This window comes from Myotis lucifugus, unplaced genomic scaffold (assembly GCF_000147115.1).
Source record: "Myotis lucifugus unplaced genomic scaffold, Myoluc2.0 scaffold_0, whole genome shotgun sequence".
Lineage (NCBI taxonomy): Eukaryota > Metazoa > Chordata > Mammalia > Chiroptera > Vespertilionidae > Myotis > Myotis lucifugus.
In genome coordinates this window covers 51,915,295-51,930,847 of record NW_005871048.1, presented here as the reverse complement: position 1 = coordinate 51,930,847, position 15,553 = coordinate 51,915,295, and the positions used below count along the sequence as shown (strand labels likewise).

The 15,553-nt window shown below is 46.5% G+C and overlaps 1 protein-coding gene across 1 annotated transcript in view; it reads right to left on the bottom strand.

Annotated features, from left to right (window-relative positions):
* Positions 1–7,102: 7,102 nt before the first annotated feature.
* ADAMTS16 (ADAM metallopeptidase with thrombospondin type 1 motif 16) overlaps positions 7,103–15,553 on the bottom strand; it is a 112,092-nt gene continuing 103,641 nt past the window's right edge. Inside the window, exons 20-22 of the mRNA XM_006081570.3 lie at positions 13,562–13,786; positions 7,959–8,106; positions 7,103–7,218 (exon numbers count right to left, since the gene is read on the bottom strand). Of these exons, the coding sequence (XP_006081632.1) occupies positions 7,103–7,218; positions 7,959–8,106; positions 13,562–13,786 (489 nt within the window). The remainder of the gene's footprint in view (positions 7,219–7,958; positions 8,107–13,561; positions 13,787–15,553) is intronic.

The following is a 15,553-nucleotide window of genomic DNA, read 5'->3' as shown; positions in this document are numbered from 1 at the left end:
AGACTGGTAGATCAATCCCTTTCCTCAGTTATTTACCTTGGAGATCCTGCCCCAAATCCCTGACCTCCTAGCCAAGGATTTGACTCCCTGGAGACTCACGCATTTTTCTTCTGGCCTCAAATCCTTCCAGGGGAGAAGGAAGTCCCACGATGAAGCTGCCAAGTTTAATCAACTTTACTGCAAATTGTATTAATACAAATCTAAGAGGCAAAATGAACATTGCTTCATACATTTGGACTGTTTAGAGACTTAATGTGGACAAAGCCAGTAATTAAGCACCAATAAAAGGCTGTGCCCTAGAAATGGTTTAATATCTTTGAGAAGAAAAGAAAAACCTACATGACAGCAAGTTTGCCCTTGAGTTCTAAACTCAACTTTGGCAAGTGGCTTACCAAAATATCCCAGGACAAATGAAAGGAAAATTGGGATCAGTTTATTTCAGGTCTTGGGTTTGCCACATCAGGAAGGAAACATGGGTGCACCACCCCACCCCTCTCTCCCTGGGCTGGGTAAGAGCTTGTCCTGCTACTGAGATCCATGCCAGTGGGAACCATGGCTTTCAGGAACCCAGAGAGGTGGAGGGAGAGTGGCTGTTCAGAACTCAGGGAGGCACCAGCTTACTGGGGCAGCCTCAGACAGCGTGATGGCTTCAGGCTGTGGCAGATGGCTCCAAAGCCATCTCCCAGAACCTAGTATTTTAACAGCCCTCCAGTCTGGGTGTGGCTATTATGAACAATGATGCAACGACCATTGGTGTTTGTGTTTTTGTGTAAATAAGTTTTCAATTCTCTTGGGTTTATACCTACAAGTGGAGATGCTGGATTGAACTCTCAACTGTTTTCCACAGTGGCTGCAACACTTGAAATTCCCATCAGCAAGGCCTGAGGGTTCTAAGTTCTCCACATCCTCACTTGTAATTTTGTGATATTTTTTATCACAGCTATCCTAGTGAGTGTGAAGTACTAGCGCATTGTGGTTTTGATTTTCATTTCCCTAATGACTACTATGATTAACATTTTTCTGTGTGTGTGCTTGTTGGCCACTTGTATACTTTCTTTGGAGTCTATTCAAATCCTTTGCCAATTTTTAAATTGGGTTATCTGTCTTTTTATTGTTAAGTAGTTGAGTTGTTAAGAGTTCTTTAACTCCTTATTAAGAGGTCTTTATCCTGAATATTAGACCTTTACCAATATATGAATTAAAATATTTCTCTCATTCTTTGGGCTATCTTTTTCATTTTCTTGATAGTATTCTTTGATGAACAAATGTTTATAAATTTGATGACAACTAATTTATCTATTTTTTCCCTTTGGTTGCTTGTGGTTTTTGTGTCATATTTAAGAAACTGTTGCCAAATTCAAGATCTTGCTGATTTATATCTTTTAGTAGTTGTATAGTTTTAGCTCTTACAGTTAGGTGTTTGATGAATTTGGAATTAATTGTGGCATATGGTGTGAGGTAGTGGTCCAAGTTAATTCTTTCACTTGTGGATATCCACTTGTCCCAGAACCATTTGTTAGAAAGATTATTCTTTCCCCATTGAATTGTCTTGGTTGAAGTTTTATAATAAATAGAAAACCTGAAATATTATCTAACTTACTTTTTACCCTAATTTCAGAGTTCCATTAGAGTTATTTCAGGGTGGTTTTCACTGAAAAATATATTTTAACCTTTTTGTTAATTTTAACTGTCATGTTCAAAAGGATTTGAAAATTGACACAAATGCTGTGTGTTTAAAAAATTCTCATGTGTTCTCTGTAAGGAAACATATTTTACAACAACCCTGTGCCACCCCTGAATTGCACTGGCCTCTTATTTACCATGTAAGACTTAATTCCAGTCTCTGCTCTGAGGATAGAGCCATCCCATACCTTCTCTGTACATCCTTAGGGCTTCCGAACTCCATATTTTACATGCTTCTATTACTGAAGTGTAATTACTTATTTATTTTACAGTCCTCCCCCCCTTTTTTCCCTCTGAACAGGTGAAAATTGAGCCCCTTAAACTGGACATTTGGGCTTGGGCCAGACTTATGTTAGCAACACACACATGTTCCTTTAGCTGAGCAGAACAAAGCCCCATCCCCCAGAAGCATTGGGAAGGTATGGTGTGTTCTTGTAACTCACGACTGCTGGAGGGCATGGCGACATTCTGTTTGGGATAAGCAGCACACAGCACTAACCATCCCACAATGGCAGAATCATCATTCATGGTGCAGCATTATCTTGCCCCCAAGTGCAGGCGCCAACTTAGGCAAACCCTGACTCCTAAAGGAAAACACATTATCAGCTTAAAGAGAAACCTTGGACATTACATTTGATACTTCGTGAGATACCCTAAGTCATATAATCAGTTCAGGGGAATTAGGATTCCAGAAGAATGATGGTCAGGTTGTGGTCAGCCCAGTGCAGCCCTGGGTCCTCTATGATCACGAGTGGTTCCTCAATTTCCCAGGGGCTCAGGAAGTTGGAGGTTCATGTGGCCCCTTTTATGTTCTCCACTTTTGGTAATTTACTCCTTAATTCTGTTACTGATGACCCACTCCCACCTCAGTCTTTCACCACATCATTGAGCCTGGGCTCCTTGTTTTACCCTTGCTGTCCTTGCCAAGTCACATGACTTAGCTTCCTGACTGGTCTGGCCTTTGCTCAATGACTGACAAGGTCTAGGGTTTTCTTTTGGAGTCAGTTCCAGCCCAGCTTCCATTTACACAGGACCTGTGAGAGAAGGTGCCCGTCCTATCTAGCCCCTCCCCTGCCCCATGCCTGCTGTGTACAGAGATGGTGTGCATGTGTCACTGGTTATGCACACTTTTGATATGTTGTTTCTTTTGCCATGTTGTTGCATCAGCCTGGAGACCCTTTACCCTTTTCTCCAGATGCCAGCATGTTCCACTGGACCTTATACATGCTTCTTCTTCTCATCCTCCCTCCAAACCCAATGCCTATACCACAGTTATAACCTCAGCATATTCATTTCAATGTTTCTTTATATCTGCTATTATGTTAGATGTTCATTGCTTCACATTTGTCAAACTCATGTCCATGATAAAATTAGCAGCTCAGGACAGGAGTGAATCTTACACTTAACCTATGTCTTCAAAGGACAACACCATGTCATCCATACACACAGTAGGCACTCACATGAGTTATAGATGAACTGGATTGAATAAATTTATCTAAAAGCTTATTAAACCTCTGACATTTTTAGCCTTGGTGATCACATGATGTTATTGGACATTTCAAAACTTGAATGTTTCACATGACATAGGGTGGATAGAATTGGGTGAAAGGGAGTTTGTTAAGAGAAAGAGAAATCAGAGGGAATTCCTGGAATGAACATTTCTTGGGCTTTGTGACCCTAGAAACCACAAACTATGTGGTTCTGGTGTGAAGGATTGACAGCTGAGCTGCTGGGGAATGTCCCCCTGATGGCCATGATCTGAGAACATCCACAAAGAATGCCCCCTGCAATCCAAACCAAAGCACAACCTGCAGGCTGAGAGCCCTGGCACACAGCGACTGAAGCAAACCGGGAGAGCAGGCTTTCCTTTCCCTGGAAATCCTCTCTGTGGTAAGAAAGAATGCTTACTCGGTGTCTTCTGTCATACCCACTGCCTGGGGAGCTGGTTAGTAAGATGCCACGGTTGAGGAGGAGAAAAGAAAGGTGTCTTCAATGACTAGCTGTGTTTTTCTTTGTCAGAAGATAGCAACTGGGGCGTGATTTAAGGAGATCTGAGATGTGCGCATAGAGATTACTTTCTAAAGTGGTCATTATTCATGCCTGAGTCATGAGGACACTATCATAACAGTATCTTACATTTTATAGGGTTTCAACTTCTCAAAGCCTTTTTATGACTTTCATGTGTTTTTCTTTTCAGGAGGAAGCCAGGTCCAGCATACCAGTGAGATGTGTGTGTGGTAGGGGTGGCGGGGAGGGGCTATCTCTGGTGTCTCTTCCTTTTCTATTAAGGACACCAGTCCCATGCAGTTAGGGTCCCACTATATTACCTTATTTAATCTTAATTCCCCCCTTACAGGCCTTGTCGACAAATACAGTCACATTGGGGGTAAGGGCTTTAACATATGAATTTGGGAGTATGCAATTCAGTCCATAGTATGCAGTGTTCTGGAGGAGAGGGGTTTAGGGTATCTAAGGTTCTGGGAGTAATCTTGAAGGGTGCAGAAGTGTGACAAAATAAGACATATTCTAGAACATTCCACTCAAACATAAGGGGAGAGAGTTAAAGCTGAACAAATATTTGGTCCATTTTCCCTCAGGGGCAGGCCCAAGTGTCAGGATGGGGTATGTAGGTGTGGCCCAGCTACAGAAGACAAAGGGACCAGCTGGAACTAATCTGCATTTGTAGGAGCCCTCTTCAGGGGGAGGACAGCTTTGTGAGCCCCCATGGGAAGCATGATTTTCCACTTGAAGGAGATGTGGGAGCTAATGGCTCTCTACAGTGCAGAGTCCTGTGGGAAAAGCGTGGAAACAAATGTAGCACACACATCTATCTTGATGGTTTTGGCCTTATTTCCCTGGGAGGCTGGCCTGCTCTCCTCAGCTCCTGAAGAGACGGCAACTACCAGATGAGCAAGCAAAGCAGGCAGAAATGAGTTTCTCTGCCCTCCCCAGCTCCGGGCTGTCCACCTGGCAGGATCATGGGGCCTGGGCTCCAGCCAGGGCACAAAGCTCACTTGCCTCTTGGTTCCAGGGCACACGGGTGTGGCTGAGTCTCTGTCCAGACTTCAGATTAAAGCTCTTATGATTTGTAATCCCACCACAGACCTTCTGGGGTGCCAGCTGCTTGGACCAGCCATCAAAACCCCTGAGGTCAGAAGAAGAAATGCCTGTCACTGTGAGTCACAGGCTGGATGCTGATACAGTGGGAGTCCCAGGCGGCTCTGTTGGGGCCCTGACCAGGGAAGGGAGCCAAGGCACTGTGAGGGCCAGTCTGCAGGCACCTGGGCCTGGGCACAGCTCCTGTTAGAGACTCCCAGACAGCCTGGCCTGGAATCTACCCACCTGGCCTCTTGGAAAATTATAGGCGGGTTCTGCTCTGCCACCACCTGGAGTCTGAGTATATGAGTGTAGGTGTAAGGATTTCAATAGGCCAAAGTCATCCCTAAAACCTAAAGAGCAGGTTTCTTTGTCTGGCTTCTAATGCAGAGCAGGAGCACATTCTCTGCCTAGCTAAATCCGTTCTCAGGGTTGATTCATGACTTCCAGGAAAGTATTAGTTTAACAATAGCAAGTCAATTGAAAAGGTAGCATCTTAGAATTTTGGTGAAGCTTGAAAGATCTAATTATTTTATAGATGATAAATCCAAAAACCAGAGAGGTAAAGTGACTTGCCCAAGGTCACACAGGTAGATGGTATAAAGACAGTCAGACCGAAGGGAAGGGGCCTTGTTTAGTTTGGAACAGAAGCAAGCACAGTGCCTGGCACATGGTAGGTGTGGTGGATGGTGTTGTTGTTCTGGATGGTTCATTCCCTTCCTGGTTAAGTGCCATATACACCCCACTGCTGCTGTCTGTCATATGGGGCCTCCCTGTGGAAGCAGGGACACTAGGCGGTAAAGTCAACTACACCCTGGCCTTTCTGGTTTCACTGAACCAGCCATGAGCTTTTCTGGGCTCCCATATGGAGCCAGATGGAAAGAGACTGCCCACTAGCCAGATATTTCTGGAGCACTGGGAGTGGGCAGAGCAGGGCTCTGGACTTGGGAGCAGGCAACTCCAGGCACTGCCTGGGCCACATGCCTGTGAGCCACTCCCGGAGCTCCAGGGCAGCGAGCAGCTGGAGGAGGTGACCTCACCCAGCCCATGGTCGGTGCACAGACTGCCACCTGCCTTACAGATATGGGACATGTCAGCCCCCTTAATCATGTGAGCTAATTCCTTAAACTTAATCTCTTGTGAAGAATCGTGAGCAGTCAGAATCACACTGTACAATATAAAATTTATTATAAAACTTCAGCAAATATAAATATCCAGATGCCCATTCTGAACACAGCTGCGTGGCGGGAAGGGAGAATGACAGCAGCACCCGCACTGACAGATGATGCTGGGGCCTGCGGGGCAGCTTCCCACCGAGAAATTAGTGCCTTCTCTCTGAATGGGCCTCACAAACACAGCCAACATTCATGGAAAAACAGTTTAAAAACCCACAACGCACAAAAATGAAACCTGATTTCTAAGGTTATCGTGTTGGCATATCCATTGGAGAAGAACCACCCACACCTCTTCCTAGGACAGCAGGGTTGTGGTGCAGCCAACAATTCGCTAATCATGGTATTACCTGTAATTCTGTCATCTAAAAACGAAAAGCACTAAGAAACAGTTTAAATAGAGACACTCACTTGTAAATAACTGCGAAAGAGAAAACCTAAGATATAAAATCCTCTCCCCCAGCACCCGAGTCTGTAAGAGATACAGCACCTTAGCAGGAATTTCATTTTTCCTGTTTCCAGAGGCAAACTCTGAAAGCAGGACTGAGTCCCACCTCTCGGGGCAGGCAGGTGCCCCTTAGAGACAATACCAGCTCTTGTCACAGCACCAAGTCCTTGCAAAGAGAAACTCTGTTGCTAGGGCATGAAGCGGGGCCCTGGGAACACAGCCAGGATCTGTCCAGGCCGCCTGCTTGTCCTGGTCAGAAGCTGGTTACTCCTAACCTCTGGAGGGGACCCCGAGGTGGGAGGAAGGCCGGCACACTTAGCAGCAGAATTTTGTACTTGTTCCTAATTTCGTGGCCTTTCTTCTTTTTACAAAGCACCAAACATTTATTAGCATTTAGCAAGTTCAGCTCCACTGTCTTTCAGACTTGATTTAGCTGAAATACACATGCAGGGAGCACTGCTCCCGTTCGGCAGAGCAAGCCCTGCTGCCTCCTCCAGGTGTCAACCCAGCATGACTCTATATGCTTGTGTGTGCACAGGTGACCCCACACACCCCCACATGTGCACGCTGGTGCACAAAGAGCCTAACAGCTAACAGTTTTTCTTCCAGTTTCCATCTTCTTTGGATGCTTTCCCATGTGAACTGGACAGTTCGTTGGTGCTGAAAACAGACATTTCCCTGGCCCTGGGAGGGGGCCCCACCCTCACAGGTTGGATTTGGAGCAAGTCTCGCAGCACTGCTGGCCGTAGAACTGGTGGCTGCACATCCCGTGCTGGGGCACCAGGGAGCACCAGTGCAGGTGGTCTCTGCAGACGGCATCTAGAAACGAGCAAACGCCCCTTAGTCCATGTCCCCACGCCATGTCCACTGCTAAAAGCTAGTAACTCCGCTGGCAAATCAAGGTGAATTTGTCATTGTCTTGAAGCTGCTGAGGGATAGCAGCTCTTCAGGTCAAATTGGGCCACGTGTAACCTGCTCTTTTTATAAGGCCCTTCTTAGAAGGTCCAAGCAAAACTGAACTTTCTTCTTTTTGTGTTAATCCCACCCACTCAACCACTCATCCACCCGAGACACAGGCACTCTGTGGATGGAGTTCAACCATTAATTTTCTGATCGAGCTAACCCACTTGCTCTCCCCAGCTCCATTTCCTCTCTGAGAAGCCTCCAGAGACAGACTGTTGATCTCTGCAAAGGCATTGGAGGCTCTGTGCACAGAGATGGAGTTTAAGATGAAGAAGGTGGCCTTTGTGTAACTTGTCCCTGAAGAATAAGGAGGATAGCACTGATATAGGAAAAGACATCATGCTTTCTTAAAGCTACACTTAAAATTAACCACCATAGATGTCATGTCTAGGGAGGTGTGAGAAATGAGGACTGTTTCATGGGAAAACTGGCGAGTGGATGAAAAGAGAAAAGGTGTATCAGAGACAAGAACTGAACTCTAGGGCTCTCTAACCAGTGGCACCCCAACTTCCTCAGGATCTCTAAGGAATGGCTCCAGAAACTTGACAGCCCCCTCCAACATGCCAAGGTCAAGCCTAGGGGCTCCCAGCACTCACCTTTCTTCTTTGCGATGGGGCAGAAGTGAGTGTTGCAGGCCAGGGAGGCTTCGGGCTTCTGGTGAATGAAGCAGCCCACGGCTGGCCGGCCCCCTGCCAGGCACTGCACGGACCTGGTCTGCACGCCACCCCCACAGCTAGCTGTGCACTGTGAGAAACACATGCATGTCAGTCATCCAGGGCTGCTCAGTTCTCAGGGTGCTCTCCTCTTCCAAGCATCCCCCTCCACCCAGACTCCTCAAGGTGTCTCTCTCTCTATGATGGTGGGTGGCTGACTAGATTTTGGATTAATCTCAGGTATGGACAGAGAGGAGAAGTGCCCAGAAGTTATAATGTTCTTAAGTCATCCATGGGCTGATGGACACAGGAAACTGGTACACATCTGGGGATACAGCATCTTTCCCTGAACCTATCCAGGCTATGGGTCTGGCATGAAGGAATCAGTGCCCTTTATGGATGCCACCACAAAGCCATCTTTCTGGTACTCTCGAGAAGCCAACTCCCACAGAGGCTTGATAACACTAAGACCCTTCTCCACCCCAAGTTCACAGACTCTGGATGCCTGGAAGTGGCAACACCAGCTTCCTGGGTTCATTTTGTGATGGCATTTACATCCTCCCAAGGGCAATGTTCTTTGACACCGAGGCCCTGTTCCTTAAGGTGTATATGGCACAGCAGAGCTAGAGAATGCAATGGCATGACTAGAGCATCTTCCACTAGCTGGCTGGATGCACACACACAGAATATATGACAGGGTCATCTGAGATCTACTGCAGGCAAGAAATCAGGAGAGGGTTGCTCAGAAAGACAGGGGAACCCCAAACTGCGGCAATCCATCTGTCCAAAAGAAAGCAACTCAAACTCTAGACTGTATCACAACTGAGCTGTTTGCACTGAATAGAGTTTCCTTCTTCTCTGCACTCCAAATTGCGGATTCACGTGGGTATTGAATGGACACCAATAGTCACCGGTTGACACTGCATATCTAACCAAGATGCTGCAGGTGCTCTATCTAGGTCCGGCCACTGCTCGAGATGACAGAATTGCATCAGCCATTCTCTTTTCCGGACTGACTTCAGTTATATCTAAATTTAAGAACAGTGGTCCATAGAGTCCATATTTGTCAGATGTTTTAACAAGTCATCCCTTCAAAGGCCTGAAACTTTTGTGTGTGGCCTTAGCAGTCACTGTCGTCCTTCAGCCAGACAGACAGTCCAACAGGTGTTCCCACTGAAGCCATTCCCAGACCAAATTAGAATGTGAACCACCCTAAGCCCAAATGACCCAAATAATTTAAATCAGTCCTGCCAGGCGACAAGCCATTAAGTTTGATGAAAAGCAAAGCCATTTAAATAAACAGAAATCAATAGAACCACAATCTTTATACTGTTATAAGAATAAACCTGTCTGGGGGCAAAGTTCAGCCAGGCACTGGCCATACATCACAGCCTGACAATTTCCCACAGTCTGAGTCCCAGAGTTCTGGCTACAAGGGCTTATGGCAAACACAGCCGTAAGAGTTATCACTCCCAAGAAGTTAAAATCTCAGAAGATAACAGATGAATCACATTGGATAAATGCTAGGCAGGATATGATAAAAGTGACTTATTAGACAAACAGGCTGAGTATTTCAGACTGGTAAAAGCTATTACAGACATGTTTTAGCCTTTTTGTTTCGGTTTAAATTAAATACTAATGACTGTTGCTCCCCTCTTTGTAAATTTGCCTATAAGTCTCCAAATTGAGCAGAGTGGCCTGCCAGGTAAAGGGTGGGGAACCTGTTTCAGGATCCAGTTTCCCTACTAACAGAGAGACAACAATCTTGGGGAAACACCTCTATTTGTCTCCACTCACAATTCTCTAGGGACAGAGTAAGCATACACCTGCCCAAGAAACAACTCAAGACATATGTACAACTTTAGACAATAAATAAAAAATTAAAAAAAGGAACAACTCAATTCCACTCCTTAGTCCATCTACTGCTTCATCTTGTTGGACAGACTGTGCACTCAGAAGAAAATTAAAGGGAAACGTTTGTAGTTATTGATACTTTTTTGTGGATTTAAAGCAGGGAATACTTAAAAATAGTACACTTCAAATGTCCCTTGCCCCAATAATTTAAATTAAACTATTTCTAATTTGGATATCTTTTGGAGAGGAGTTCATACATTTCTAAATGAAAAATCTATCAAGTTTGAAGACAACGAGAACCACAGTGGAGCTGGAACATAAGCCAAGGTCAGTATGAAAGGTCTATGGAAGGTGTACCTCTTCCTCCCCAAGGACTGAGGGAATGGTTGCTTCTGCAGAACTCAGAGCCTGGGGCCAGGAGTTATGGCCGAGGAAGCAGAGGAGGGGCAGTGGCCAGGCTGGGATATTACGATTTTGTAAGAAGCTGGCTGATAAATAGTCAAATCTGGGCTCATAGAGACACAGCCAGAGCTCTGACACAATGGCTGGGAGGGGGACATCATTTAGAGGGGGTTTTGAACTGATTTTATTCTAGTAAAAATTTAGATAATATTAAAATAGATTCTATGATAGATTAAATTGGTTCTGATAAATATTTCTTTTGGACTTAAAGACAATAATTATGTGTGATTTTTGCTCTGTCACATTTGTTCATTTGAGTTTCCCACTCAAATCAATAGCAGGAATTCTCAATCCTTAACAAAATTTTTACACAAATCAAACTTAGTTACTGGTTTCTGTGGGGATGGGGACACAGAAGTGTGACTCTGAAGTAAACCACAGATAATTCTTAATGAACTTGTCTGGCCACATTCTCTCTCTCTCTCTCTCTCTCTCTCTCTCTACACACACACACACACACACACACACACACACACACACGCGCTCGCGCCTGTCATACACCAGCCATGTGAGATGGTTGTTTGTTTTAAATCTAGTCATAGAAGCAGGGGGAAATAGGTGGTTGGCAAGCGAGCATTGTCTTTGGATTTTAAAGATTATACCCCTACACATGGGTCTCTCAATAGAGCACACAATGTCAATGGACAATGTAAACAAAAACCCTGAGAAAAGTATGTGGTTTGACTGTGCTGGGAGAGAAAGATCTTTAAATAAGGATGAGAAGTGGCTGCCCTGACTCACTCATTGAATTTGTTTTTTCTTTAAAATTCTTACATTCAGCAAACATTCCCCCCAAATACTTAGTATGGGCTAGGTGCCCTGGTAGGTCCAAGATATATATATATATGGAGAGAAAGAGAGAGAGAGAGAGAGAGAGAGAGAGAGAGAGAGAGAGAGAGAGAGAGAAAGAGAGAGCTTCTATACATGCATACATATAATGTATGAATGTATATACACACATACAATTGTATAAAATGCACATATAAAACACTTAGTATAACATCGGTTACAAAGCTATCTCTGGGCAAACATCACTCTTAATGGTTGCTTTGTGACCATATCTGTTTTCTAGCAGCTCATGTTCAAGTGGGCAGCCTTGATCTCTGCCGGTCACTGGGCTGGAGGGTGGACAGAGCATGATTCACCACGAGAGGGGTCTCCCCTCCAGAGTCTACTTTCTCTCCATGTTTCCTTCCCGTACAGGACCCCAGAGCTTTCCCCTCGGTGAACTTGGGGTGTAGGGCACATTACCTGGATGTTACCCCAACTAATAGTGGGATGGATGAGTTATGCTAAGAGCTCACAGCCATCCCCATTCAGTGTCCAGTGCAGGCTCTCAGGGAGAGTTTGGCATGATGAGTGAGTGAGTGGGCAAATGGGCAGATAGGACAAGCAGACACTGTTCAGGCAAGAACAACTGTGGGGGCAGGGAAAGCTGTGATAACGCTGCCAGCTGGGTCGTTTCTATGGCACCAGGCATTGAGTAGATATTCTGAGAAATATTTTTGGAGAAAGACAAAGACCCGTGGAAGTTCCTTTGGAAGTGACAAAAGACAGACACCAGCCCAGTGCTATTTGGGATCAGCTGCTAGAGTCATCGAAGGCCCAGCTTGGGGGCCCTGAGTACATACATGTGTTGTGACAATTTGGTGGTGCAACACTCCTGTGCTTCTGATAAATTTAGGATTTGAACTTGGATGTGTTGGTGGAAATGTTACATGATAGGGTTCTGACATCCTGGTCAAGGACCAAGGTGATTATAAGGTGGAAAACCACAAGTTTGTGGTCATGCATGACATCATTTGCCTTTTAAAAGCCTACATTCTGCCATGTGCCCATGAGGACCATGGGTTCTGACCAGGTCTGTGTTCTGCTGCCCAGAGTGGAGGTGAGATAGAGTAGGTGTCTCCGGGACCAAGCTGAGCTGTCAGGACCATGGAGAGGTACATGGTGACTGTGAGCTGAAATTGACCAGAGTCTCTATGCCTCAATTTGTTCGTCTGTAAAATGGGGGTGATAGTGTTACCTCCCTCATAGTGCCGCTGGGAGAGACAAATGAGTTCGGAGTCCCACAATGCCTAGCACAGTGCCAGCGGTGGGAGGAGCATGGCTCCGAGCAGGTGTTCGTCCTTGTTACTGCCTTTATTGCTGCCCATGGCACTGAGGCTCTCAGCAGAGAATCCAAGAGTGCTCCCAGGGTGTGAGACTATGATTTTGAGGACCCTCTACAAGATGGGTCTGGCACAGGGGCACACACAGGCTGGTCACCACTGCACACTACATCACTCTTCCTCCACCTTCATCTCTTTGGAAAGGACAAAGTCAGAGATGGGCCCTCCACTCTGCAAAGAAGGCTGGCCCACTGGTCAACAGATTAGAAAGACAAAAATATGTTCCCTTCCCCTCCCTGCAGTGACTGAAAAAAAGCAAAGCGCCCCCTCCTGGGAAGAAGCAAGTAGTGCAGGTGCCCCAGGTTTGGCCAGCTGGGATGGGTTAGGCAGGGTCAGCCCCTGGAACCCCACTGGTGAGGGTCAACTCCACAGAGCTGAGACAGAAATAGCAGCAGGAGCCAGAGGAGTGAGGGCGTGGCCATGGGACATGGAGGAATCCAAAACTAAGGGCAGAGGAGCAGAACTACAGGCAGAAAAGGGACAGAGCTCAGCAGTGTGAGGGCTGCCAGGAGCCCTAGGCAGAAAACAGGTTGAGGAAGGAGGGTGAGTTAACAAGAATAATAGCAGAATTCTCCTTAGATGTGAAGGGAGTGTGGTAGGGGCAAGGAGCTGGGCATACCAAAGGCCCCAAGAGCACCCTGCGTACCTCTCTGGGTCTGGGCTGCCCGAGTCTGAAGTCCCAGGCAGGACACAACATTCCAGGCTGTCTTGACCCCTATTCTCACTTAATTTGTAATAAACCTAGTATAATCTCACAACCACCTACTCATTCCCAATTTCTTCCTCATTCACTCACCTCTGGGAATTCTGCCTACCGTTTACCCAAAACATGACATTTTCCAATGCTTAATTGGGTGACTGTTAAGAACAAAGAACACGTGCCCTAAAAGATTCTGCAGCTTTTGTAGAGCACCCTCTTCAGAAAGCCACAGGCACCAAGAAACACAGGCACCTGCACACACCATGGAGAGAAGGTCAGGAGCTGCTTAGTAGGCTTTGATACCCTCTGAGAAACGCCCCGCCTGAGCCAGCTGCCAAGGTGGGAAGCAGGGCCCCTACCTGAGACCAGGGCGAGGCAAACCAGGTGGCCCGCGGGGGGCCTGTGGCAGCAAACAAGGGGTGCTTGGGGCAGGGGAACTGGGCGCAGGCACGTTCCAGCTCCAGGTCAGGCTGCGGCAAATGCAAGCACTTCTTTGAGGTCAGCTCCCGGTACTTCCCAGAAATGTACTTTTCAGCACATCTTAAGAATCGTTTCTGTGTTCCCCTTTCACATGTAACAGAGCACTAAAAATAAAAGTAAACAAAAGATGTGAATGAAAAATATTTCTTCTGTGGCGGCTGTCTCTTACAAAATAATTGAGTCAAACCATCTCCTGATTATATCAGCTTGAAGTTTTACAGGAGTGTAAACATTCAATGAACTTTATTGGCATTTCAAAGGCATTACTGATTCTATCACTAAAAAAGGTGGGCTCTGGCCAGTGTGGCTCAGTTGGTGGGGCATTGACCTGAGCAACGAAAAGTCATTGGTTCGATTCCCAGTCAGGGCACATGCCTAGGTTGTAGGCTCAGTAACGGGTAGGGGGTGAGCAGGAGGCAATCAATTGATGTATCCCTCTCACATTGATGTTTCTCTCTTCTCCTTTCCTCTCTCTCTAAAAATCAAGAAACTTTTTATTTTTTTTAAGGAATATCTTAAGACCACAGTGGCCTAGAGTTTGGGGGCATAAGTAGGAGCAAGGCAATCAAAACTATGGAAGGAGTAATTCTGAAGTAATCATTTCACTGGGAAATCAAAATGTTGAGCTGTAACTGATATTAGAGTGCACTGAAATTTAATTCACAGGACATGAGGTGAACCACAGAGATCCATGGGTTAACACTGACTGCAGTGTGAAGCTGGACCCTAAAGCAGGGGCAGGCAGAAGAAACCCAGGGCTCAAAAATTTTCCCCAGAAAGCCCAGTGCTCCCCATGAAGACAGCAAGTGCACAGGAGCAAGTCCACTTGTTCCCCATGGAGGGGTGTTCCAAGCCTGAGCTGTCACTGCTGTGGGATACTTGGCACGTGCAGAATGGGTCCTGGGCAAACCAGCGGGCTAGGCAGAGGCAGCAACTGCAGGTTGTGCAGGGAGGACACAAAAGCCCAAGGCACACTGTTGTACCAGAGGGCTGGCCGGGCTCGGAGGGTCTCGGGAGAGTGATCCCAGAGTCTGAAGTTGCTGGCCTGCGGTAGAGGAGTGGGTGATGCTGAGCCTTCTGGGTGATTCCATCTACTCTGCAGTGTCTGCAGGTTGCATACGAGGAGCCTGGTTGGCCTTACCTGTCTAGGTTCTGGCTTCACACTCTTTGAGTTCAGGTGTGGCTTACAGGTGTGCTTTGTGGGTGTCCTGATGCCAAAATGGAGGCAGAACTTGGAGACTACTCAGTTGCCTCCTGTGGCTATGCCGAAGAGAGGCACTGCCCCCCCCTCCCCTCTCTCTCTCTCTCTCTCTGTATGTGTGTGTGTGTGTTAAATGTTCAGGGGGAGGACTACCCACCTGGACACCCACAGATTATACAGCCCCAGTCACTTCCCTCCAATGCACTCAGCCTCCTAAGGAGTATGGCTCAGTCCCAGGAGATGCCGACATTCTTGTGTCCCAGGTGAGAGAATCGGAGTTCTCCCTTAACCATGGCATTTGCTTCAGTGAATGACCGTGTTTTTACTTTTCAGTAGCAAACTGAAACAGTGTCTGAATGGGATTAAAAGCCCTGGTTGGCACAGCCACCCTTTTATTGATTCATGCCCCACCCTGATGAAGGCATCAGTCCAGGTGTGGGCTAGGAGGAGACTCTGTCTGTCCCAGAGGCACTTGGGGTCAGGATCTAGGGGCTTTCCTTTCACAGGTGCTGTGGAAATGCAGACAGACAGCTCTGGGATTAAGGAGGAGGTCTCTCAATGCCCGTTCCCACGGGTTTCCACGTGGTGGGGTGCTACTGTCATTCTGCCCATGTTAGCTTTCTGGTGTCCTTCCGGGGTTTATTGACACCACCTCTGAGTTGACACACAC